At 47.3% G+C, this 23,927-nt stretch overlaps 1 protein-coding gene across 4 annotated transcripts in view; it reads left to right on the top strand.

Annotated features, from left to right (window-relative positions):
• Window positions 1–23,927, top strand: part of LOC144130129 (uncharacterized) — a 102,028-nt gene that overhangs the window by 26,646 nt on the left and 51,455 nt on the right. For all 4 annotated transcript variants that reach the window (XM_077664139.1, XM_077664141.1, XM_077664142.1 and 1 more), the window contains exon 4: window positions 9,261–9,337. In XM_077664139.1, coding sequence (XP_077520265.1) covers window positions 9,261–9,337 — 77 coding nt within the window. The remainder of the gene's footprint in view (window positions 1–9,260; window positions 9,338–23,927) is intronic.

The raw sequence follows: 23,927 nt of genomic DNA on the forward strand, positions 1-23,927 counted from the left end.
TTGTTATAGGATTCCACTAGAATGTCATGTAGGTGGCTTTCCAGTAGCCTGCGTTATATATTCCGGATGGATTTGCTGCGGTGTAGATGTTGATGTTAGTTGTCTGGTGTTTAGTGAGTAAAGATGCTTCTTGTATGGCATATATTATCGCGTGAGTTTTTAGAGTAGTCATGTTGGGAGGGTGGGAAATGGTCCAGCTGTGTGGATGATTCATTCTCTCTGTTCAGGTGCATATATTGCATACACGTATGAACCAAAATTAGGCCGTGTGGCGTCCTTGTATGTCGTTATACATGTGCTGTCTCTGCGTTGATGGTTTCCATGTGCTTGACGTCGACCATCATTCAGGTGTGGCGTCACGTTTTTATATTTGGAAAAACCAGCGCACTTTAAGACAAGGAATGAGGAAGATATAACGACGCAGCGCTGACTTCAACTAGTTCTTTTATTGCACAGCGACACAATATATATAGGAAAGGTGGGCGGAAAAACATGAGAAGCAGCTGCTTGGTTGTACGCGACAGAAGGGTAGCTGAGGTGAAAAAGGGCACGAGTTAACAATGCTGTGCCTGGGAATTAATAAAATGAAAGTGCTGGTAAAGAATGGCGCCGAAACGCAGTAACAGAGTAACAAATGACAACGCACGAAAACAACATAAAAAATGGAAAAAAAAGCCAAAAGGCCGTTATAAGCACAGTGAAGATAAAATGCACTAAAATGTCCAGAGAGTAATAAAGGTCCTTAATATCGACCGAAACGGCATGAGATCACCTTTCAGTTGCTAGAAATTCAACAACTTTTCTGGAACCCTTCAAAAGGAAGGGATCATCTATTGTGAAAACCTTGAGTTTGGCTTGAAGGAACACCCCAAGGAATTTCTGCCAAGTGCCTTTTCTCGGGGACGATTGTTACTCTTTCATTACCTTTATTACTCTCTTCCACATGTCAAGCTCCTTTTCTGTGTTGAATGTGGTATTGGCTCGTTCGGATCCGTCTCCTCTCAGAATTCTATTGGTATCTCTGTGGCCGGCTTCCAAGAACTTTTGACCATTTATCTTAACTCTACTTTTGTTTCGTGGTGTGATAGTACCTTTATTCAAAAAAGTGGGGCGTCCATCGACTCTTGCATTGCTCCAATCCTAAGCGATATCTTCCACGCCCATCATGACCGATTGCTAGAAGTGCAACTTTCTTCGTCAGCTGCTGTAAAGGTCTTAAGATTCGTTGATGACTACCTAATCATTTTGGCCAGTAACGAAAGTAATTTTCCTAATGCCGTTTCAGATGTGCTTTGTTCCATTGAACAGTGCCTCGCGCCCGTCGTTCTGACCCATGAGTTACCTGAGAGTGGATCTTTACGCTTTCTTGACTTAAGGCTATCGAGGGCAGAAAACCACCTTTGTTGGTGGTACGAACCGAGAGGGGCAAGTCCCTGTTGCCTTACAGTTCGGCTCACTCGAAGATCGTAAAGCGAAGCATCGTAAGTCTATGCTTCACAAATACCCTTATGAAATCCTGCAAGACACTATGGGCCAAAGCTTCAAAGAGCAGACTCATTGGCTGGTAAAAGCTGGCTACCCCGAGCACCTCCTATTACAGCAGCTGGCTCCCTCTTAAAGAAACTCAAAGGAAGTGAAGGGAGTGCTGGTCCAGAGCACCAACACAAGGTTACCGTGCTGCCTTATTTGCACAACCTTTCTCACAGGCTCAAAAAGTTCGGGCATAAAGCAGGTGTCCGTGTTGTGTTCTCGGCGCCCGACAAGCTATCCAAGCTTTGTCGCAGAGCGAATGCCCCAGCGTTGCGAAGGTCGACCTGCCCAGTTAAATTCCAGGCACCTATCTTTCCTTGTGAAGTTGGTGTGGTATATAAAATTGCTTTGAGCTGTGGCAAGGTTAACGTGGGTCAAACCAGGCTTTGCCTCAATGAGCGTCTCATGGGGCATTCATATAATGTTTACAACCAGAGGTGTGCAAATGCCCTCATTTTCACTTTTCACCCCTCACCCTCAATTTTGAATCCATGGCCCTCCCTCGCCCTCGCTCTAATTTTGAAAAGTTGTTCAATCCTCCCTCACCCTCATCCTCACTTCCAAAAATTTGCTAGCCTCCCTCCCCCTCATATCGTCGGCTCTCCCTCACCCTCACTAGCAGTCGTTTTGAAACTCGAGTTATTTTTTGTAGTTTACAACTTCAGGGGATAATACTGAGTAATAAACATATAATAAAAGTCCTCAAGTCACTATTGAATGAGAGGTTAGATGCTTATATTGTTGTGCGCGTACGTGTGTGTGTTGTTTGAGCTAATACGTGCGACAAAACCGAGATAGTTACGAGCTGAACCCCAAAATATCACTCTGCCTTTAATTTTGTCATGCACTGCATGCATACCTGCACCCTGCACTTATAACATTTCATTTCTATCTATATGCACTGCTCAAATGAGTCAGCGCGTTGTTGTGTCTGTGCACAAAAACTAATGTGTGCCAAGAATATTTAGAAAACAATGCAGTATTGCTTACCACGAGAATTACAATAAGTCTCAAGCACAGAAAAGACTCATAACATGGAAAATTTGTAGGTCGTTTAATACCATTGCCCGATCACCTTGCGATAGCACTGAATCTTCCGAACTTCACTGCTTCAAATATCCCTCCATTTCGTGCTGATAGTTGCTTGCTTGTCTGATGATGCTTCCACTACTGCTTCAAACTACGGCGTGAGAGAATGGCTGTTTAACAGGCGTGAACGCGAGTATGTTAAGATGACCGGATTGCAAGACAGCTTTAGAGCTTGGCAGTTCGTAGAGGCAGGATTTTAACATTTCTCCCTACTGACTGTTCATCTGAGGGAAGTGTAGGAACCGACCTACTTTAAACCGGAGTGGCAGTCCCTCTTCGTGATGGGCTCAGTCTTATCTCGCGTCGAGTGCTTTGTTCCTTTCTCTTTTTGCGATGTGTTTCTCCGCATTTCCTAAATGCTTTGTAAATAATTTAGATAATGTAAATAGAGTATATTTTCAATGTAATAAATACCATGCTTACAAAAAAGAAAAGCTGTGGCGATGGCGTAGGGGTCTGACGCAGCGGCCAGCGGAACTGATTTTTTTGCGCGGCCGCGGGGCTGATCCTGGTCCCCCAGCTATGAAGTTTTTGATTTCTTTATTGTCTTGTGTCAAGTGGGACGAAGATGAAGGAACGCCCAGCGAAACGGAGCGGCGAATTAATACTGACCTTGCAACTGGACTTAGCGAGTTCCACTCGGCCAGATGTAGCTATCGCGTCACTCATGGTTCAACCAGAGCTAAAGCACCGCCATTTTTTGATTCCACGTCTTCGCATTATCCAAACACAGTCTTAATTCCCTACCATGACTGGAAGAAATTGGTTCATAAAATAAGGTGCGTGATTACGTCGCCACAGGTCTCAGCAGGGACAGAAATAAACCAAGTGATGTTCTTGCGATTTTCTTAATATCCGATGTTCAGCTTGCGGTGACACCACAACGGCACGTGATCAAGGTGGCCCACGCGCTAGAAGCAGGGTTAAGCTGCTGCTTTATTTCCGTGATAAGACTACATCGGTTGGCATTGCCTACCACATTGCTGCACCTCTTTCCTATACTTCTATTCCAGCGAAAATAGAAAATAGAAAGATTATACGACTTCACTGAACTACTGAAAGTGTGACTGAAAACATTCCACACCAACGCCGCCATAAGGCTTTGATTTGACAGTGGAATTTCGTCCAAGCGGTTTCTGCGGCGCGGCCAGTACTTCGAAACCTCACTGAGTTCAAATCGGACCTCGTTCCGGAAAACAAGGCTTAGAACTTGAGGATTCAACAACGTATTTAGGTATATTTTCTGCACATTTTGCACTACACTCTGATCATCTGACAGACTCGGGGCTGATAATGAAAATGTTGACTGCGGTGCCGCGGTTCCCGTTGGACGGTGGGCCACTCGCACCAGCCCGGCCAGTGCTCCCTTGTTAGCGCACTATACAGGGTGTTTCACCTAAGACTGTGCACAATTTTTAAAAATAGGGTTTTTCGTTTAGAACAGCGCTTTTTTGGCATAGCATTGTCAGCAGTGTAGTATATCGTGGTGACGGAGAAGGCGTGCGGCTCCCCGCCTTTCGTGTTCACCTCGTGTACCTCCAGACTGCAGAAACTACGTGTTCCGCGGGAACCTTCACCCTAAGAACTAGCACTTTAACATGGGAATTCATAACGGGCTGCACAGACAAAAGCGTTAGCCCGGAGTACGGTTCGGGCAACCACCATCACCCTCTAACAGTGCATCTCGCTCTTCCTCACGCTCACCTCATCATGTCTTCCATCCCTCACCCTCCTCACGAATTTTCAAGCGCCCATCCTCCCTCACCCTCACCTCACCGATCAAAATCCTCATTAGGTGAGGGTCAGGACGCCCTCATGAGGGCTCGCCCTCGTGAGCATGTCCATCTCTGTTTACAACACTGTAAAGGGAAACCTGGGAGTCCACTGCCTAATATGCCCCTCCCGTTCCTGTGAGCTCTTTCTCCATGAATGCACTGTAATCGCGAAGAATGCACATCCACTCACACGTGAAATTTTAGAAGCCGCCCACATTCTAAAGCTAGGAGAAGATTGTGTGAGCCCACAATCGACAGGTCTAACAAAGCGGGAATTAGATAATTTGAGCCAGGTTTCGTTGAAGTAATTAGGTAGCCGTACCCTGACCTCGATGTTTTATTGGATGGGTTGTGAATTCAACCTTTAGCTCTTAATGGCCCTTTTGGCATCAGTTTTTCCTCCTGTTTTAATGACCTTTTTGGCTCGTTTAATAGATTTTAATTTTAATTCTGCTTTTAACAGCACTTTTTGGGCCTTTTATTGCATTTTATCTTCACTCTGCTTGTAACGGCCTTTTGGCTTATTTCATTTTTTCATGTTGTTATCTCACATTGTCATTTGTTACTCTGTTAGAGCCTTTCGGCGCCATTGTTTACCAGCCCTTATATTTTATTCACTCCCAGGAATAGCATTGTTAACTCGTGTCTTTTCACCTCAGTTATCTTTCTGTCACGTGCAAACCAAGCAGCTGCTTCTCATGTTTGTCCCGTCCACTTTTTCTATATATATTGTGTCGATTTGCAATAAAACAAATAGTTGAACACAGCGCTGTGTCCTTATCTCTTCCTCTGTCCGTGTCTTAAAGGGGCTGTGAAGGGGGCTCTAATAAAGTTGCGGCATGTCTGGGATATTGAAGCACGCCGCTTCACGAATAGTGTCCAGCAAGGATTTTTTAAATGCGCTTTGTAGAAGCTGAGTTATCTGTACTTAAAATTTGAATTTCAACGTCCTCGCGCCTTTCCCTCTCCTCTCGTCACTTTTTGCACGCTGGAAGGTATAGCGCTCCTTCGCCGGCTCCCCTCTGGGAGCGGAGCTTCCCGACCCGCCGGAACTAAGCGGCTTATTGACCACGGCCACGGTAGCTGCCTGAAATCTGCAAGAATCTAACCAATGGCCACCTCTCACCTTGTCTGCGCAGATGCGGGGGACGGAGGAGGGTGCGAGCATGAAAACGTCCCCGGGAAGGGCTCGCCAACTTTGACGCGTGATTGTGGGTCATCTGCTGCGTGTAGAATAGTATTATTTGGCTCTGATTTTCATGGCAACAAAATGCAGGAATTAAGTGAGTTAATGTGCTCTCCTCGGAAGGCATTTCAGAGCCCCTTTAAGGTGTGCTGTTTTTTTTTTCAAATATGAACTACCAACTAGCCCGTTTGGCCACCCTTGTATGTTTTTATATGTTCGGATTTGCAAGGTTGCGCGGTAGCGGTTGAGGAATGCTGACATATTTAAATCCAAAACAAAGCTGATGTCAAGGACTTCGAAAAATTACCGACCCGTCGCCTTACTTTTCGTTGCTTAGAGGGTATTCACTAGGTTAATTCCAAATACAATTAGAGCTACCTTCGACTTCAGTCAACCAAAAAACCAGGCTGGCTTTCTGAAAGCACAATATAATAGACAACATGCACAACATAAATGAGGTGATAGTGAAATGTGCACAATATAAGCAACCCCTACGTATAGCGTTCATACGCAACGAGAAAACAATTCCCTCAATCGAAACCTAGCAGCCAAGCAGCATTGCGTAACCAGCGCGTACAAGGGGTGTATAACAGACTAGAAAATAGTCCTGCACAGCGAAAGTGGCAAAATAGCAATCAGGTACTGTGCCGGACGAGGGGACATGAGGATGCCGCAGGGCAGTGTATTAGGCCCTCTGCTCTTTTTATTAAATAATAACCATTTCATCCAAATAGTTCCACCCTCTAATTCCGTCCCACTGTATGCGCATCGCTGTAGTATTTATAAAAGTATAACTTCAGTTAATGACCATAAGGTATCACAGGAATCAATTTTTCCCTTAGCGCCGGGGTGTGAAGACTGGTGTGTGGAACTTAAGGCACAAGAAGCAGTGCTTCTAAGAGTTACGCGCAAAGAAAATGTCAGTTCATTTCAGCATCACTTGCACAACTCCCTTATTCCCGACGTGTACAATTATACGCATCTTGGTGTCACTGTTAACAATAATCTTTCATAGTGTACCCATATTTCAAATATTTGTTCATCTCCTTTTGCAAAACTGTTTTCTCCAACGTATTCCCGTAAATGCTCTCCCGAATCTTAAATTTCTTGCTTACAGTACGTAAATCTGGTCAAAACTTTAGTATGCTTCGATTTCATAAGACCCTCACACTAAGAAAGATACTTATCGACTTGAGCAGATACTGAGAAAAGTGGTATGGTTAATATTTCATAAATAAAAAACAACAGACTTTCTTACTAACCTTACGATTGCCAACAACACTGCGCCCTGAGTAACCCGCAGAAAGCTGAGTCGTTTATTCTTTATATATAAAATTTCAAACAACCAACTAAACCTCGTCCCTCCGCCACGTCTGAAAGTTCTGAACACAAGAACACGTCATCGCCGAAATCACTTGTTATACCCAATCGTTGCAAACACAAAATCTTTTATGCACAGTTTTTATTAACGTACAATTGGTGTTTGGAATTTTCCAGACTGCGTAGTTAAATCTGAACCCCTTGCCCAAACAATGCCGCAATGTCTATTTTGCTGAGCAACCTAATGCATTGGATTCTTTTGAGCTTTCGCTGTTTCTATACATTGTTTGCATTGATATATTGATGACTTTTTTTTACTTTCTCCTGCTCTTGCTGTACGGAATTTTTGCAATGGCATTGCTTGTTTGTTAGATTCCTTAGATATATATGTTACCTTCATTTCCTTCCTTGTAAGCAATTTTTCATGTATGCCACTCCTGCTACGGCCGAAATACTGGTCCGCAGTACTGAGAAATGAGTGAAAAATATTTGCAGAGCATGACTGAGGACCTGACCTGGCAGAACTGTTGTTTTATAGTCTGGGAAAAGAAAAATAGCTCACGGCAGAGAGCGAAACATGTGAAGTGGCAAGAATAAATTCTGAGGGCACTTAAATCTGCTTATGTGCAAGAATGCGAAAGCATGTAACTTTCTAGAACGCGGGTTTTTTTCCACGGCGCCTATAGGCATTGCATTTTTGTGTTGTTTCTAATTTTTATTTCTTGTTCGTCTTTTTGTTTAGGTATCTTTACTTTACATTTTTTATTTTTGTTTTCCGTTTTTATTTTATTTTCCTTAATTTAGTAATTTTTATTTGTATGTGTTTGCTATTTATTTTTATTCCTCTTGTTTTCTTGTCTATTTTTACAAATTTCTATTTAATGACTGATTAACTATTGGCTAATCACCCATTACTGAGTAATCTCTAACAGTATATGGGTCATTGAATAATGCGATTGGCGACGACACTAGGATGATTGACAGCTATAGTGTGACAGATTTCGCGGACGGACGGACAACGATGAGCCATGAAAGGCTTTCGCCTTAAAGCATATTTTAGGACCCATACAGAGGAAAAGCCCAGAGAATAACAATGGGGTGGAGTGAATTCGGCAGGTACACTCAGGCCGTGAATAGCAGTTTAACCAGTATCTCTCAAGGAGGAATTCTGCAACGGCTGCATATTGCCAGTACTTACCTGCAGAGCTGAAACTTAAAAATTAACAAAAACCATTTACATTAAATTTAGCGAAACGCAGTGAACTGTGGAACTGAAAATGGCTGGGGTAACCTTAAGAGGCAGGAGGAGAGCAGAGTTCGTCAGGGAAAAAGCGCTGGCTAATATGATCCAAGTCAAAATGAACAGAAAATGGGCGTGGGAATAGCGTGTAAATCAAAGATAGCCGATGGCCCCGTATGGTAACGGAGTGGATTCCAAGAGAAATAAAATGTACTGAGGCACAACATTAGTAGTCTGGTGACATTGGGAAGATTTCCAGTGAAACAGCGCAACGGCACAAGGCCAGAGGACAAGAAAGGACGATACACAGCGCTGTCTAACAACAGAATGTTTATTCAGTGAGCCATGCTTATAAAGGCGCCAGGGACACTGAAAAAACAGAAAAAAACACACACAGAACCGTGACAGATATCCCTCCAACCAGGCACGTATTTGATAACACAAGGCTAACACGTGTGCAAAAATTCATGTTTTTTCTGCAAGATAGCGACAGAAGGGGTGCTTACGCACCTCTGACCCAGCTTCAAGATCTCAGACGCTTCAATAACTTCTCTAGTCTGCTGATCTTTGTGTCTATCAACAATTCTGCTTTTGTCGTACAGAGGCTGGCACGAACAATCACGACAGTGAACACCAATGTGGCGGGCAGCGTTCTTGACATCATTTTTCTGCTCCCTCAGCCTATCGTTCAAACAACGACCAGTTTGTCCAACATATGAACCACCACAACTCAAAGGGATCGAATAAACCAGATTCTCTACGCACTTCACAAATTTTACCTCATGCTTTTTTGTGCAGATGGGTTCACCTTCATTTGACTTTTTGGGGCCATTTACACGCGCGCACAGACTTCTCTGGCCTTGTGCCGTTGCGTTGTTTCACTGGAAATCATGTCAGACCAACGTGCCCATCAGTTATTGTTATTGTTGGACATTGGGAAGTTTTTGGGGACATGGTGGCCGCAGCTGACGCCAAATAAAGTGAATTGCAAGGATATCGGCGAGTTCCCGCGGTGATACTTAGATAAGCTGATGGTGGTGGTGAGTTGACAAAGGAAAACTATTGCATCGGACATCAACAGAACATTTTTCATCAGCTAAAGTGGTTTCTTTCTTTACAGCATTCGGCATGCCCACGTACAATGAAGTTTTTGGAATTAAGATTGCAACTGAGTATTGTCCAGGACCATACCCTCCGGTAAGTGTCCATGTACACACTAAAAAGTAACAGCGTCTTGTGTGGCGAAATTTACGAGCAGAAAAAATAATGCGTTTCTCCTCAGTCCCGTGTGCACCCTTTGTGTGAAGAAAATGCTTCTCTCAAATCGCGTAAGTCCAGCCAGAATATAGAACAAGCTCTCCAATTTTATCAGCGGTGCTTGACAGCCGCAAGTTTATATGTGTGCACATTATTTTTCGTACCTTTTATGAACCCTGTGTTTTCATCAACGGCACAATTATTGAAAAATATGTGTGTGCGATTATTCACCATTTTGGAATAACGAATCAAGCTACCCTACAGTTTAAGTGAATGCCCACATACAGCGCGCGCCGTCTGAGCCGGATTCCGGGACAAATTTTCGACGCTTCCAAGAAGCTTGCGCGTGCGGCCCGCAGGGTACGCGACTTTTTTTGTTTTTAGGTGACGCGCTTTCCTGCGGCCAGAAATCCCCAGCGCCCTCGTATTTAAGAAGTACACCTTTACGTAGTATTAACGTTCAAAATTTCAAGGTTTGCTAAGCCTTTCCTCCCGCAGCGGCACCACCTTTATGCAGTGCACCAGCAAATTTTCTGCAAAACATTGTACTCCAGGTTCTGCGGCTAGGTATCGCTGGTCACAAGCACAGTGGAAACATACACTTCAAATTACCCAGCATCATCAAAGAACACAACCATCAAAACACCACGGATGTAGTGAGCTCTCCAACCGCAGCGCCACAAATCGACATGTTGGACGAGGTCATTATTGGCTTTGTATATCAACTATGGGGCCGAACAACGACTCGAAGATGTGAAACAGAAATGTATGTGCACCTTCCACGCGCTGGCACGCAGCAAAGCCCATGACGCCAAAGACCTGTTATATGCCATGAGTCAGGCTTAATCCACTATATTATTTGACAGCATAAACATGGTATTGACACAGATTACTTGCTTTTCGCACAGCTGCTGTGCAAATCATCCTATGGCGGTGAATTATGTTCCTCTGCTGATCTCGCTGATGCATGATGAAGTATAAGAATGTTGAAAACACGATTCATACCCATCGCTTATTTCTCACGCTAGTTTCCATAAAAACGTGCATTAAAATTTCCTAGCGTAAATCGCTCGTATAGTGTTCTGATTACATAGTGGGTGATACTGTCCACATTTTTTATTTATAGATGTGCGCGCTGCAAGAGTGAAGAGCGCTCGTATGTTGACTTTCATAAAACTGCTGAAGCAATTAGTATAGTGATGACGGTAAAACTGGTATACTAGTGGTGTATATTTAGTCATGGTTTCATGGGTGTTTAACAACCTAAAGCGACTCAGCTTATGAGCGACGCCGTAGTGAAGGGCTCCCGATAATTTCGGCCACCAGGGGTTCTTCAACGTAGACGGACATTGCTCAGCACACGGGCATCTAGCATTTCGTCTTCGTTGAAATGCGACCGCCGCGGCCGGGATCGAACCTGCATCTTCCGGGCCAGCAACCGAGCGCCATAACCCCTGAATCACTGTGGCGGCCCCACTACTAGCACGTGTCGTCGTGGGCAGCGACCTTTTTTGCTGGTATAATTTGCTGTCTGTGTGCCTTTCGGGCGATTTTTTTATTGTAGCCTGCTTTGAAGAAGTCATTTTCACAACGCTGGGATTCGCGTTTGCAGTGCTTCCAGCGCCGTATTGTCACTAAGTGGTGACTGCAGTCCGGAGAGCAGAAAGGCTTCGAAAATGGTGCCTAAATAAAACTCTTTGTTTGGGCTCACTGGCGCCCACAATGAACAGAATCACTGGGCGGCGGCGTAGTAGCAAGCCTGCTCAGCGGTCGTCAGATAGAATCCCCACCGCTCTCGGCCATGCTCAATTTAAAGCTGATAGCGAACATTCTAGATAAAGCGTGCAATGTTACTAGAACATTCTGGAACAACGTAGAATCAGCTCTGCCTGAAAGCGATCAATCGAGATAAATCTGGTCGCATCTTGCATCGCAAACAAAGCGATAAAGCGGCGTGGCGTGACAGCTTTGAGGAATGAACAAACAAACAGCGCAAAGATTCGCGGCATTACTCCCCTCTCAGAGAAGCATCGACCCAATGCATTAGAACCAATAAGGCGACTAGCAACAAATAAAACGGACCATGCGAAAATTAGTACAGAGCGTGGAAACACAGCGTCCTTTAGCGCGCATAATAGGGCTTTAGACGGATGACATGGACAACTTCTGGTAGTACGCGGCGTCGCTGAGATGCAGTCACTGCGTCAGGGATGACTTCATAATCCAGTTCACCCAGCCGACAAGGAACCTTGTACGGTCCGAAATAGCGGCGCAAAAGCTTTTCACTCAATCCACACCAGTGAATAGGCGTCCAAACCTGACTTGGTCTCCTGGCTCGTATTACGCGTTGCGAATTCGTAGGATGTAGCGTCTGGCGTCGGTCTGCTGCTGATCTTTGATATTTATTCGGGCAAGTCTTTGGGCTTTTTTTTACATGAACAGTAAAGGAGAGGTTGATGCTGCATAGTGCCTCCGGCTACTTCTTTTCACCAATTCATAGCAAACACTTGGTCCGACGATGTACAGTGCAACATAACTTAACACAAACACAAACAGTACACAACATATAAAACAAAGTACAAGCGTCAGTAAAAGTAACAATAATGAGCGAATAAAAACACCTTGAATGTTAAGAGAACAGTACACAGTACAATATACATTAGAGATATGAATAAACAAGGAGAGGAAAACAAGAAATAAGCTGATTTGCAGTACACGCAGCAAAAATAAATTACAAAGCTATAAAAGCACTCACCAAAAACAGAAGAAAAAGAACAAAAACAAGTTTGTTTGCAGCAAGCACAGCAAAAGCAAAAAAACAAAGACCTTGAAGCCCTCACACACAGAGAGGTAAAAGCTCTTGCATTGACTCCGATTCTACAAAGCTAGTACTACCCAAGGATACCGCTGCCCTCAAGGAATGCTATCAATCTTCTGCGCGTTGAAGGTAGGCGGCGACGTCGACGTTCTTTTCTTCGGTAACATTGGGCAGCATGGCGTCTAGCGTGGTCGTTGCCTCCCTGCCATGGACGAGCCTAAAAGACGTCATCTGGGTGGTCTCCTGCACTGCGGTGTTGTAGGCGAAGACTACGTAAGGCAGGATGACATCCCACGTTTTGTGTTCGGCATCGACATACATAGCGAGCATATAGGCGATGGATTTGTTCAGGCGCTCGGTCAGTCCGTTGGTCTGCGGATGGTATGCAGTTGTCCTGTGGTGGCTGGTTAGGTTGTAACGCGGGTTGGTTGCGTTAGTTCCGCCGTGAATTCTGTTCCTCTATCCGTGATGAGCACATCGGGGGCGCCGTGTAGCAGAAGAATGCACACCACGAAAAATTTGGCGACTTCTGCTACTGTTCCGTTCGGTAGGGCTCTTGCCTCGAGTAGCGGCTCAAGTAGTCGGTCACTATGATGATCCACTTATTTCCAGACGTTGACTTTGGGAAACGGCCACCGCGGCGGCTGCGTTTTTATGGAGGAAAAACGCTAAGGCGCACGTGTGCTGTGCGACGTCAGTGCACGTTAAAGATCCCCAGGTGGTCGAAATTATTCCGGAGCCCTCCACTACGGCACCTCTCTTTTCCTTTCTTCTTTCACTCCCTCCTTTATCCCTTCCCTTACGGCGCGGTTCAGGTGTCCAACGATATATGAGACAGATATTGCGCCATTTCCTTTCCACAAAAACCAATTATTATTATTATTACTATAAACGGCCAAGCAATTCCCTGCTGATCTATAGAAAGGGCATTGAGGGGGGTTCAGTGGGCTTCAGAAATTCTGCTGGTCGGGTGGGAGGGGTCTTTCGTCGCTTACAATCTCGGCAGGTTTTCACATAATGGGCGACATCGGCAGATAGTCGAGGCCAGTAATACTTGCCTTGAAGGCGGCGGAAGGTGCGAGAAAACCCGAGATGTCCGGCTGTCGGCTCGTCGTGTGAAGCCTGTAGAATTTCTTCTCGGACACAAGCAGGTACAACAAGTAGGTAGGCTGTTTTCTTCACTGCGAGGTTCTTCTGAAGAAGACAATTCTGTACACAAAAGGAAGACAGACCTCACTTGAATGAGGCAGGGGATGAAGAAATCTGGTTTTCCAAGTACTCGATGAGGCGTTTTAGGTCGGGATCTGAGCGTTGCTGCTATGCAAAAGAGCTGGGAATAATGAGTCCCAAGAAAGCGTCCTCATCGTCGTCCGGCGGCGGTGCATCTGCAGGGGCTAGAGGAAATCGGCGTCAGAGTGCTCGCTTCCGGACCTGTAAACGACGGTGAAGTCTAACTCCTGGAGGTGGACTCCATCGAGCGAGGCGGCCAGAGAGGTCCTTCAAATTGTCAAGCCAGTGCAGTGCGTGGTGATCGCTGACCACCTTGAACGGTCGTCAGTACAGGTAGGGGTGAAATATCAACGTATGTAGCTCAGATGACAGCAAGGCACTCCTTCCCAGTCGTCGAATAGTTAGCCTCGGCCTTGGAAAGGGAACGGCTAGCGCATGCGATGACTTTCTCCAACCCGTTGCTTTTTTGAACGAGGACGGCGCCATAGGCCCATCCTCCTTGCCTCGGTCGGTATGACCTTCAGTATCGGCGTTTTTTGTCAAAATGCGCGAAGATAGGTGGGGACTGCAAACGACGCTGAAATTCTTTGAAGGCTTCTGCTTCCGGCGCTTCCCTTTTAAATGGCACGTCTGCCTTCGTCAGTTGGGTCAGGGGCTCGGCGATGGGCGAAATGTTTTTCACAAATCGTCGGTAATATGCGCACAGTCCGAGAAATCTGCGCACTGGTTTCTTATCGGCCGGCGGTGGAAACTGTTCAGTAGCAGCTGTTTTCTGCTGGTCCCGGCGTACTCCCTCCTTTCCAACAATCTGGCCCAGAAACAGCAGCTCTTCATAGGCAAAGTGGCACTTCTCTCCTTTCAAGGTTAGGCCAGACGACTTGATGGCGTCTAGTACTGTTCGAAGTCTTTTGAGGTGCTCTTCAAAGTTCGCTGCGAAGAAAACGTCATCTAAATAAAAGAGACAAATCTGCCACTTTGGGCCAGCCAGAACTCTATCTATTACTCGCTTAAACGTCACTGGTGTGGAACACAGACCAAATGGCATCACCTTGAGCTCAGAGAGCCCAACTGGGGTGATGAATGCGCTCTTCTCGCGATCACTTTCATCGACCTCAATTTGCCAGTAACCGCTCTTGAGGTCCATCGATGAGAAACACTTCGCGTTGCAGAGCCGCTCCTGTGTGTCGTCGATGTGGGGGAGGCGGTAGACTTCCTTTTTTCGATGTTGTTCAAGCGGCGGTAATCAACGCAGAATCGAAGTTCGCCCTCTTTCTTTCTCACTAGAACACCCGGTGCCGCCCATGGGCTGTTTGAAGGTGGATGACATAGTCGCGAGGCATATCTTCCACTTGTTCCTGGATGGCTTGTCGTTCTCGTGGCGACACACGGTAGAGGCTTTGACGGAGAGGTCGTCCATGCTGGTCGGTTATAATGCGATGCTTGGAAATTGGTGCTTCTCGGACCTTCGGCGAGGACGAAAAACACTCGCTGTAGCTTCGAAGCAGATTGCGGATCCGGTCTTGTCTGTTCCGGGGCAGGGCTGGGTTGATGTCGAAAGTGGGCGAGTTCTCTTGGTCAGGCGAATCTTCTGCGGATGGGTCTGAGGGGGCGAAGGAGTCTCGTAAGTCGGATATTTCGTCGAAGAAAGCCATCGTCGTTCCTCTTTTAATGTGTCGGCATTCTTCGCTGAAGTTAGTCAGCAGTACTTCGGCCTGGCGATTGCGGAAATGTGCGATGCCTCTTGCGATGCTGATTCCTCGGTCTAGAAGCAACCACATATTCCCCTCGATGATTCCTTAAACGCTGATGGCTTTCGTGGCGCCTACGGTCACGACAACGCTTGAACGAGGTGGGACGCTAACTTATTCCTCCAGGACACTCAGGGTAACGTGATTTTTCAGAGTTATCATCGAAGGGATAGGCTCGTCCGTCGAAAGCGTGATCAGCTTACATCGCAGGTCGACGATCCCCTGATGCTTCTTAAGGAAATCAATGCCCAAGATCACTTCGCGGAAACATTGCCGTAGCACAACGAAGGTCGCAGGATAGGCAAGTCCTTTGACAGTAACTCGCGCTCTGCATCGTCCTGATGGCGTAAAGAGGTGGCCCCCTGCGATGCAAATTTGTGGGCCGTCCCAAGCGGCCGTGACTTTCCTCAACTCAGCAGCGAATGTTCCATTCATCACCGAGTAATCTGTTCTTGTGTCTACTAAAGCAGTAACTTTCCGGCCGTCTATAACTACATCTAAGTCGGACGTCCTGGCTCTTTCGTTGCACGTCGCCCTGGGCTCGGGGCACGACTTAGTCGGGTATGGGAATCGCGGGTAGAACGTGTTGTCGAAGCTTTCCTCGGTAGCTGCGTCGTTTTGAAGGCGGTTCGCGTCGTGGTCGAGGTTTTCATTCTATGCGGCGTCGGCGTGTCGGGGTCGGCGTCTTCGTGCGGCATGGTCGTTGGAGGACCTTCGGAGTTTCGCTCGTGAGCAACTTCACCTCCAGGGGTTGCTGTCTTTAGTTTCCCCCCACGGGGGCTGGAACACCTTTCTCGTACCGCGGCTGCGTAGCTGCGGCGTGGCGACGCAAAGCGCAAGGTTGACGGCAATAGTGAGCGCGAAAGGAGATTCGGCTAGTGCTCCTCTCGACGCAGTGCTCGTTGATTTCTTACTGCCGTTGACCGAAGCGTGGTCGTGGTGCGTCAACGGCAAATCCTCGAAGACCGATACGTCGGTGCAGGCAGGGACGAAGAACATGGCCGGCCTCACCGCAATGGGAACACAACGGCCGGGTGTCGGAAGTCCTCCAGGCGTCGCATTTCCAGGGACTTGAGCTTCGCTGGTAGGCTGGGCGAACGGGGGCAGGGAGGCGACATTCTGGAACAAGTGGTTCATCTCGGACAGGACGTAGGGGGTGTTGTTGGGGTGAGGATTGCGTACTGTAGGGGCGTAGGTCATGGCCTGGGGTTCTGTGGCCGCCGGGGGGCCGAGTGCCTGTTGCACTTCTTCCCGTATCACATCCATGAGAGTCGCTGCTTGTTGCTATGGGGAGGATGGCAGCAGTCGTCGTAGCTCCTCGCGGACGATTTCGCGGATAACCTCACGCAAGCTGTCGCTGGTGGTCGCCGTGTCCGTACGGATTGCACAGACGGAGGAAGGGCGATTGTACTGCCGAGCTCGGACGTCGAGGGTCTTCTCAATCGTGCAGGCTTCTTGCTTGAATTCCTCGACTGTTTTGGGCGGCTGGCGGACGAGGCTGCCAAAGAGTTGTTCTTTTACGCCGCGCATAAAAAACTGAACTTTCTTTTCCTCGGTCCTCTCGGCGTCGGCGCGGCGAAATAGGCGCTTTATCAACTCGACGTAACCGCGGATGGGATCATTCGGAAGCAGGATCCTGGACTCGAGGAGTCGTTCGGCTCTTTCTTTCCTCACGACACTGGTGAATACCTTCAATTGTTCTCTCTTGAATAGCTCCCATGTCGTAAGGGACGACTCGTAGTTTTCGTACCACGTGCGTGCGGAGCCATCCAATGAGAACACGTGTCCAATTTTTGCCGCATAATCCCACTTGTTGAATGACGCCACGCGCTAAAATTGGTCCAACCATTCTTCAGGGTCTTCGCCTATATTTTCATTGAAAGTTAGCGACACCCGCGGCTGTTGCAGTGTGTCTTATGCAAGGTTTCGGTGCTCGTAGCAGCGTCTTTTCGCTGCCTATGCCGGTCCGGCAGTGTCCCGAACTCAGGTTGCTCTCCCTGGTGACGTCGGCTGTCTCGATGAGCTGCTGGCTCGTCCTCGGGTGCGAAGCGCTGAGGACTGGCGTCATGACTTGAAGGGGTGTCCAGTACATGGAAGGCTGCCCAGCATCTCCACCAGATGTCACGCAGTGATGACTGCAGTCCGGAGAGCAGAAAGTCTGCGAAAATGGTGCCTAAACGAAACTCTTTATTTGGGCTGATTGCGCCCACAGTGGACCTAATTACTCGGCGGCGGCGTAGCAACAAGCGTGTTCGGCGGTCGTCGAACAGAATGCCCGCCGCTGTCGTCCGTACTCGATTTAAAGCTGATAGCGGACTTTCGAGATAAAGCGTGCAAAGTTACTAGAACATTCCGGAACAACGTAGAATCAGCTCTGCCTGGCTGCGATCAATCGAGATAAATCTGGCCGCGTCTTGCATCACATACAAAGCGATAAAGTGGCGTGTCGGAAGCTTTGAACAATGGACAAACAAACACTGCAAAGATTCGCGGCAATGTCAAAAATGCCGCATTCAGGCTTGCGCTAAACACGCAGCTAACGTCTAGACTTCGTTGTGTTTATCAGGGTGCGTCGCAGAGTACGAGCTCTTAATTGACAAGAGCTGAAGCACCAAGCGGAATGAGAAACATGCTCCGATCTTGGACGTTCCCTCAGGTGGTTATCTGTGTGCACCTCAATATAGCTCAGCGGCTAATCGTTCATCATCATCATCATCATCATCATTATCATCAGCCTTACTACTCCCACTGCAGGGTAAAGGCCTCTCCCATGTCTCTCCAATTAACCCTGTCCTTTGCCAGCTGCATCCACCTTTTGCCTGCAAAAATTCTTAATCTCATCCGCCCACCTAACCTTCTGCCGCCCCCTGCTACTTTCGCCTTCTCTTGGAATCCACTCCGTTACACTTAAGAACCAGCGGTTATCTTCCCTTCGCATCAAATGCCCTGCCCAAGCCCATTTCTTCCTCTTGATTTCGACTAGGATTCCATTAACCCGCATTTGTTCCCTCACCCACTCTACCCGCTTCCGATATCTTAATGTTACACCTATCATTTTCCTTTCCATGGCTCGTTGTGTTGTCCTTAACTTAAGCTGAACTCTTTTCGTTAGCCTCCACGTTTCTGCCCCGTAGGTGAGTACCGGTAAGATAAAGCTGTTGTGCTCTTTTCTCTTGAGGGAAATTGGTAAACTGCCACTCATGATCTGCGTGAACTTGCCATAGGCGCTCCACCCCATTCTTATCCTTCTAGTTATCTCCCTGTCATGATCCAGATCAGCTGTCACTACCTGCCCTAAGTAGACGTATTCCGTCACAAATTCCAGGCTTTCGCTGCCTTTTGTGAACTTTTGTACCCTTGCAAGGCTGTTGAACAATAGCTTGGTTTCCGTCATGTTAATTTTCAGACCCATCGTTCTGCTCTGCCTGTCTAACTCATTGATCATGATTTGCAGTTCACCTCCATAGTGACTCAGCAAGGTAATGTCATCAGCGAATCGCAGAATATTTAGGTATTCTCCATTTATTCTTATTCCCAACTGTTCCCAATTCAGGCCTCGAAATACCTCCTGTAAACAGGCGGTGAATAGCATTGGCGAGATCGTGTCTCCTTGCCTGACGCCCTTCCTTATTGTAATTTTATTGCTGACTTTATGGAGGACTATAGTAGCTGTGCAGTTGCTGTATATATCTTTCAATATTTTGACATAAGGCTCTTCTACCCCCTGATTACGCAATGCCTGTATGACTGCTGAGGTTTCCACTGAGTCGAATGCTCACTCGTAATCAATGAAAGCTATATAGAGAGGTTGGTTATATTCTGCGCATTTTCTATCACCTGATTGATAGTGTGGATATGATCTATAGTGGAATATCCTTTACGAAAGCCTGCCTGATCATTTGGTTCATCAAAGTCTAAGGTAGCCCTGACTCTATTAGCGATTACCTTAGTAAATGCTTTGTAGACAACAGAAACTAAGCTGATCGGCCTGCAATTTTTCAAATCCTTGACGCCCCCTTCTTATGAATTAAGATAATGTTTGCATTCTTCCAAGCTTCTGGTACAGTCGAGGTCATAAGGCACTGCGTATAACGGGTGGCTAGTTTTTCTAGCACGATGTCCCCCCCCCCCCCCCATCCTTCAACAGATCTGCTGTTACCTGATCCTCCCCAGCTGCTTTTCCTCTTTTCATTGCTCCTAAGGCTTTCCTTACTTCATCTTTCGTTACTGGCGGGATGACGCATTGCTGTGCACTGCTGTCTTTCTCATTAACGCTCTGATTACATTGGCTACTGTACAGGTCTGTGTAGAGCTCTTCGGCTACGTTAACTATCTTAACCATATCGCTAATGACATTGCCCTGCTTGTCTCTTAATGCATACATCTGGGTTTCACCTATGCCTAGTTTCCTCTTTACTGCTTTTAGGCTACCTCCGTTCTTTAGAGCATGCTCGATTCTCTCCATATTTTAATATGGAGTTTTAATATGGTGACATAAGGAAGTTTACTTCCTTATGTCGGCTACCTTGCGCTTATTTATTAACTTTGATAGCTCTGTTAGATCTATTCTGTCGGTAGGGTTAGACGCCCTCATGCTTTGGCGCTTCTTAATCAGATTTTTTGTCACCTGAGATAGCTATTGTACAGCCTACTTGTACTGCGCACTCCGTAATTATTGATGTCAGATTATCGTTCATTGTAAGAACATCAAGATCGTCTTCCTCAGTTGAAGCCGAATATCTGTTTTGCAGCCATATCCTGAATTCCTGTGCTTTCCCCGTTACGGCTAACTCGTTAATTGTCTTCCTCTTCACTAGCTTCTACCATTCTCTCTTCAAGCCTAAGCTAATTCGAGACCTTACCATTCTGTGTTCGCAACAGCGCACCTTTCCGAGGACGCCCACATCATGAATGATGCCAGGTTTAGCGCATGGTATGAAGTCGATTTCATTTTTAGTCTCACCATTGGGGCTCTTCGAGGTCTACTTCCTGTTTTCTCGTTTGCGGAAGAAGGTATTCATGATCCGTAAATTATTTCTACCTGCGAATTCGACTAATAAATTCCCCTGCTATTTCTAGAGCCTATCTCATAGTCACCTACCGCGTGGTCGTCAGCCTGCTTCTTGCCCACTTTCGCACTGAAGTCGCCCATCAGTACAGTGTACTGTGATTTTACTTTATTCATTGCCGATTCTACGTCCTCATAGAGGACTTAACGGTCTGGTCATTATGGCTGGATGTGGGTGCGTAGGCCTGCACCACTTTCAGCTTGTACCTCCTATTGAGACTAATTACGAGAGCTGCCAGTCTCTCGTGAATACTATAGAGCTCCTCTACGTTGCCAGCTATATCCTTATTAATGAGGAGCCCCACACCTAGTTCTCGTCTATCCTTTAATCCGCGATAGCACAGTATGTGTGCGTGTATAGCCCTAGAAGTCCGTCCTTTAGTAATGTATACGCCTCACCTGTCCTCCTAACTTCGCTAAGCCCTATCATATCCCATTTAATTACCGCTAGTTCCTCGAACAGCTCCTCACTAGATAAAGTTCTAGCGTTAAACGTTGCCAGGTTCAGATTCCAATGGCGGGCTGTCCGGAGCCAGAAATTCTTAGCACCCTCCGCTGCGTCACAGGTCTGACCGCCGCCGTGGTCAGTTGCTCCGCAGCCGCTGGGGACTGAGGGCCGAGGGTTAATTGGTTTGATCATAGAAGGTTGTGGCCAAGTACTGCACCAGGGTGGCCATATCCTGTTCTGGTGAGGGAGTGCGTTGTCGGTTCTGGTCACTGAGATCAGGCCGCACTTCAGGCCTGGCTATTGAATTCCATCGACACGCGGATTTTTTTTTTGAAACCCGGTGGAGAATTGCGTGGCACCAGGATTCGAGCCCCGGTCCTCTTGCACGCTAGGCGAATGCTCTACCTCTGCGCCATCGCTGCGACCCATGTACCATGTGATCTATTTACGTTGCTGGGACTGTTTAGTCTCTCTCAGAGGTGTATGATGGACCGCCACGCCGAATCACCGCCGTCATTGAAGTCTTCCTAGAGCAGTGCGCTTTGGTGCGGGGAGTTTATGGCGTTCTGGACGAGCCGCCTAGCTAGTTCCCTTATCAAGGCATATTTGTTTCTCCAAGGAGTTTGTTGCGTGGGAAGGTGGGGACGTGCGGAGGTATGGTGGGCTCATAATACGCAACCCGACGTTTTGTGGCACCAGTAGATTCAGATTTTCCTTTCCTGCAGTTTTCAATAAAAAATTTACGGCCATAGCATGGTGCTGTCGCACAGTGGCCAGCGAAGCTGATCCGTTCGCAGCACTGAGCATTCGAAACGCAGTCTCTGCCATATTTATTTTATTTTTGCAGTTTAGCTATCTTCTGACACTAGGACAGAAAACGGTGTTTTTTTTCGCCGTTGGAAGCCTTAGTGCTAGCACACTAAAATTTTGCTGGGGTTCTACCAAGCGGAATCTAGTTATGCCTTCCCTTACGGCGCGGTTCAGGTGTTCAACGGTATATGAGACAGATACTGCGCAATTTCCTTTCCACCCCCCAAAAAAAAACAATTTAAAAAAACCAATTGAGCAAAAGCGGCGGCGAGTCACGTGGTTAGTCACATGGTACAGCTGGCGAGGCGAACGGTAGGCGCGGCGGGGGCAAAGCCAGCGACGCAGCTGTGGCGAGTCACGTGGTGTGACGTCAGAGCCACAGCCCCGGCAAGCCTCCAGTTTAGAGGTCAAACCTCGGAATCATTTGGCCTTGAGGTTTGACATGAGAAAAGCAGAGCTTTCGCTCTAAACGGCTGCGGGCGCGACATAAGAAAGCGCTGCGTTTTGGGGGTTTATGAGGGTCGTAACGTCCCAAAGCAACTCAGGCTATGAAGGACGCCGTAGTGAAGGGCTCCGGAAATTTCGACCACCTGGGGTTTTTTAACGTGCACTGACATCGCACAGTACACGGGCCTCTAGAATTTCGCCTCCATCGAAATTCGACCGCCGCCGCCGGGATCGAACCCGCGTCTTTCGGGCCAGCAGCCCAGCGCCATAACCACTCAGCTACCTCGGCGGCTGATTTCGGCTGAATGGGAAAACTAAATATGCTCAGGTACCAGTGTGTGGCAAAATCGCATTGCTATAATTTTGTGCTGTTCCTTGTACGTTGTGGTCCCTGGAAATGCATGTCTGTTTATTAGTATTACCGATTTTCCTTAGTAATGTCCCCAATAACGTCATGTTTGAATTTCAACATAACTATAGTCGGATGCTTTGTCATTGCAATGAAATCAACAATGTTATATTCGACGTTTTTGTTTACTTGGAAATATTTTCGTGATCATGTCTGGCGCAAATTTTTATGTGACCAACGACTGTATTTCTCCATTGTTGATATTGAATGCTTTTCTTTCTGGGGAATGTCTTTTTTTTATGGATGAAGATGATGAAGACGATGAAGTGGCTCTAGACCAGAACGCCTTCCCTTCACCTCTTCAGTTTTTTTTCCTCTTTTACGACATTATAATGAAACCACTGTTTATTTTTTGGTGACGGTGATGGAAGTGGATGCTGTTGCACTTCAGTCCTGTCGGTCAGCCGCTGCCGCGCAGAGGAAACGTCTTGGCCTCCCGAATGACGCAAGCAGCCAGACCAACGTGTACTCGGCCACCAGTGATGACTCTTCGGCTGACGACGGCTTCATCAGATTCGTAAGCAAGAAGGCCAAACGGAGACTGCGAAAAGGTGAGGACTCGTCGTCGTCGAGTACGTCCACGATTACTACGCAGCGAGGACCATCGGCACATACTGTCCTCTTTGTGCCAGAGACTCCCACCTACAATCTCAACCACATCAATAGGCAAGCCACGTCTGCGTCCCTAGAGTCTCGCGTCCCGGGAGCAATTACAGATTTGAGGGTGAATCGTTTTAGGAATGTCGTCGCCATTGATGTCATGGACCGGAACGCGCATGAGAGTTTGAGCAACATCAGAACGCACGGCGGCATCAGCGTTCGTTCCCATGTCCTTCTAGGCAGTGCCACTATGTCAAGCGTCCTTTACGACGTCGACGTCGCCATCCGCGACTCTGATTTGCCCATCTTGATTCAACCAGCTACCGACGGTGTAGCCATACTGCAAGCTCGGCGCCTTGGGAGGACAAAGTGCATCAAGTTGACCTTCCAAGGGGATTGCATTCCAACGCACGTGAAGTTTGGGCACTTTCGGCATGCAGTTAGGTCTTTCGTCCCGAAGCCTCCCCAGTGCCGGAAATGCATGAAGATAGCACACGTGAGTAGTGTGTGCAATTTCCCCATCGTGCGCCCACGGTGTACTTAGCCACACAGCAGCGATTCTTGCCGGGCAACAGTATTTACGTGTGCCAATGGCCGCGGCCCTCATGGCCTTGCCTGAAAATGGAAAGGGCGATACTCAAACAAATGACAAGAGACAATTCCATACTCATAGAAGCTGCCGGTAAGGTGGGACGACGTCGTCGCCCTCGTCACAGACCTTCTAAAGGTGTAGCGAGCATCGAAAAGGATCGTTCAAGAGTTTCCGCAAGTTGTCCTCCCCCTCCGCATACTACTTTAAGGACTGGGAGCATGACTGGCGAGGTACAGACGGCTGTCGCAGACGGGCCTTGGCCATCCCTGTCTGAGCTACACACAACCGCAGTGACCACGCAGGTATTGCGTACTAGAGTTCTAAGCCCATTGCTAATCAAGCACAAGTCACAACTCCTGT

Source organism: Amblyomma americanum, chromosome 4 (genome assembly GCF_052857255.1).
Source record: "Amblyomma americanum isolate KBUSLIRL-KWMA chromosome 4, ASM5285725v1, whole genome shotgun sequence".
NCBI lineage: Eukaryota > Metazoa > Arthropoda > Arachnida > Ixodida > Ixodidae > Amblyomma > Amblyomma americanum.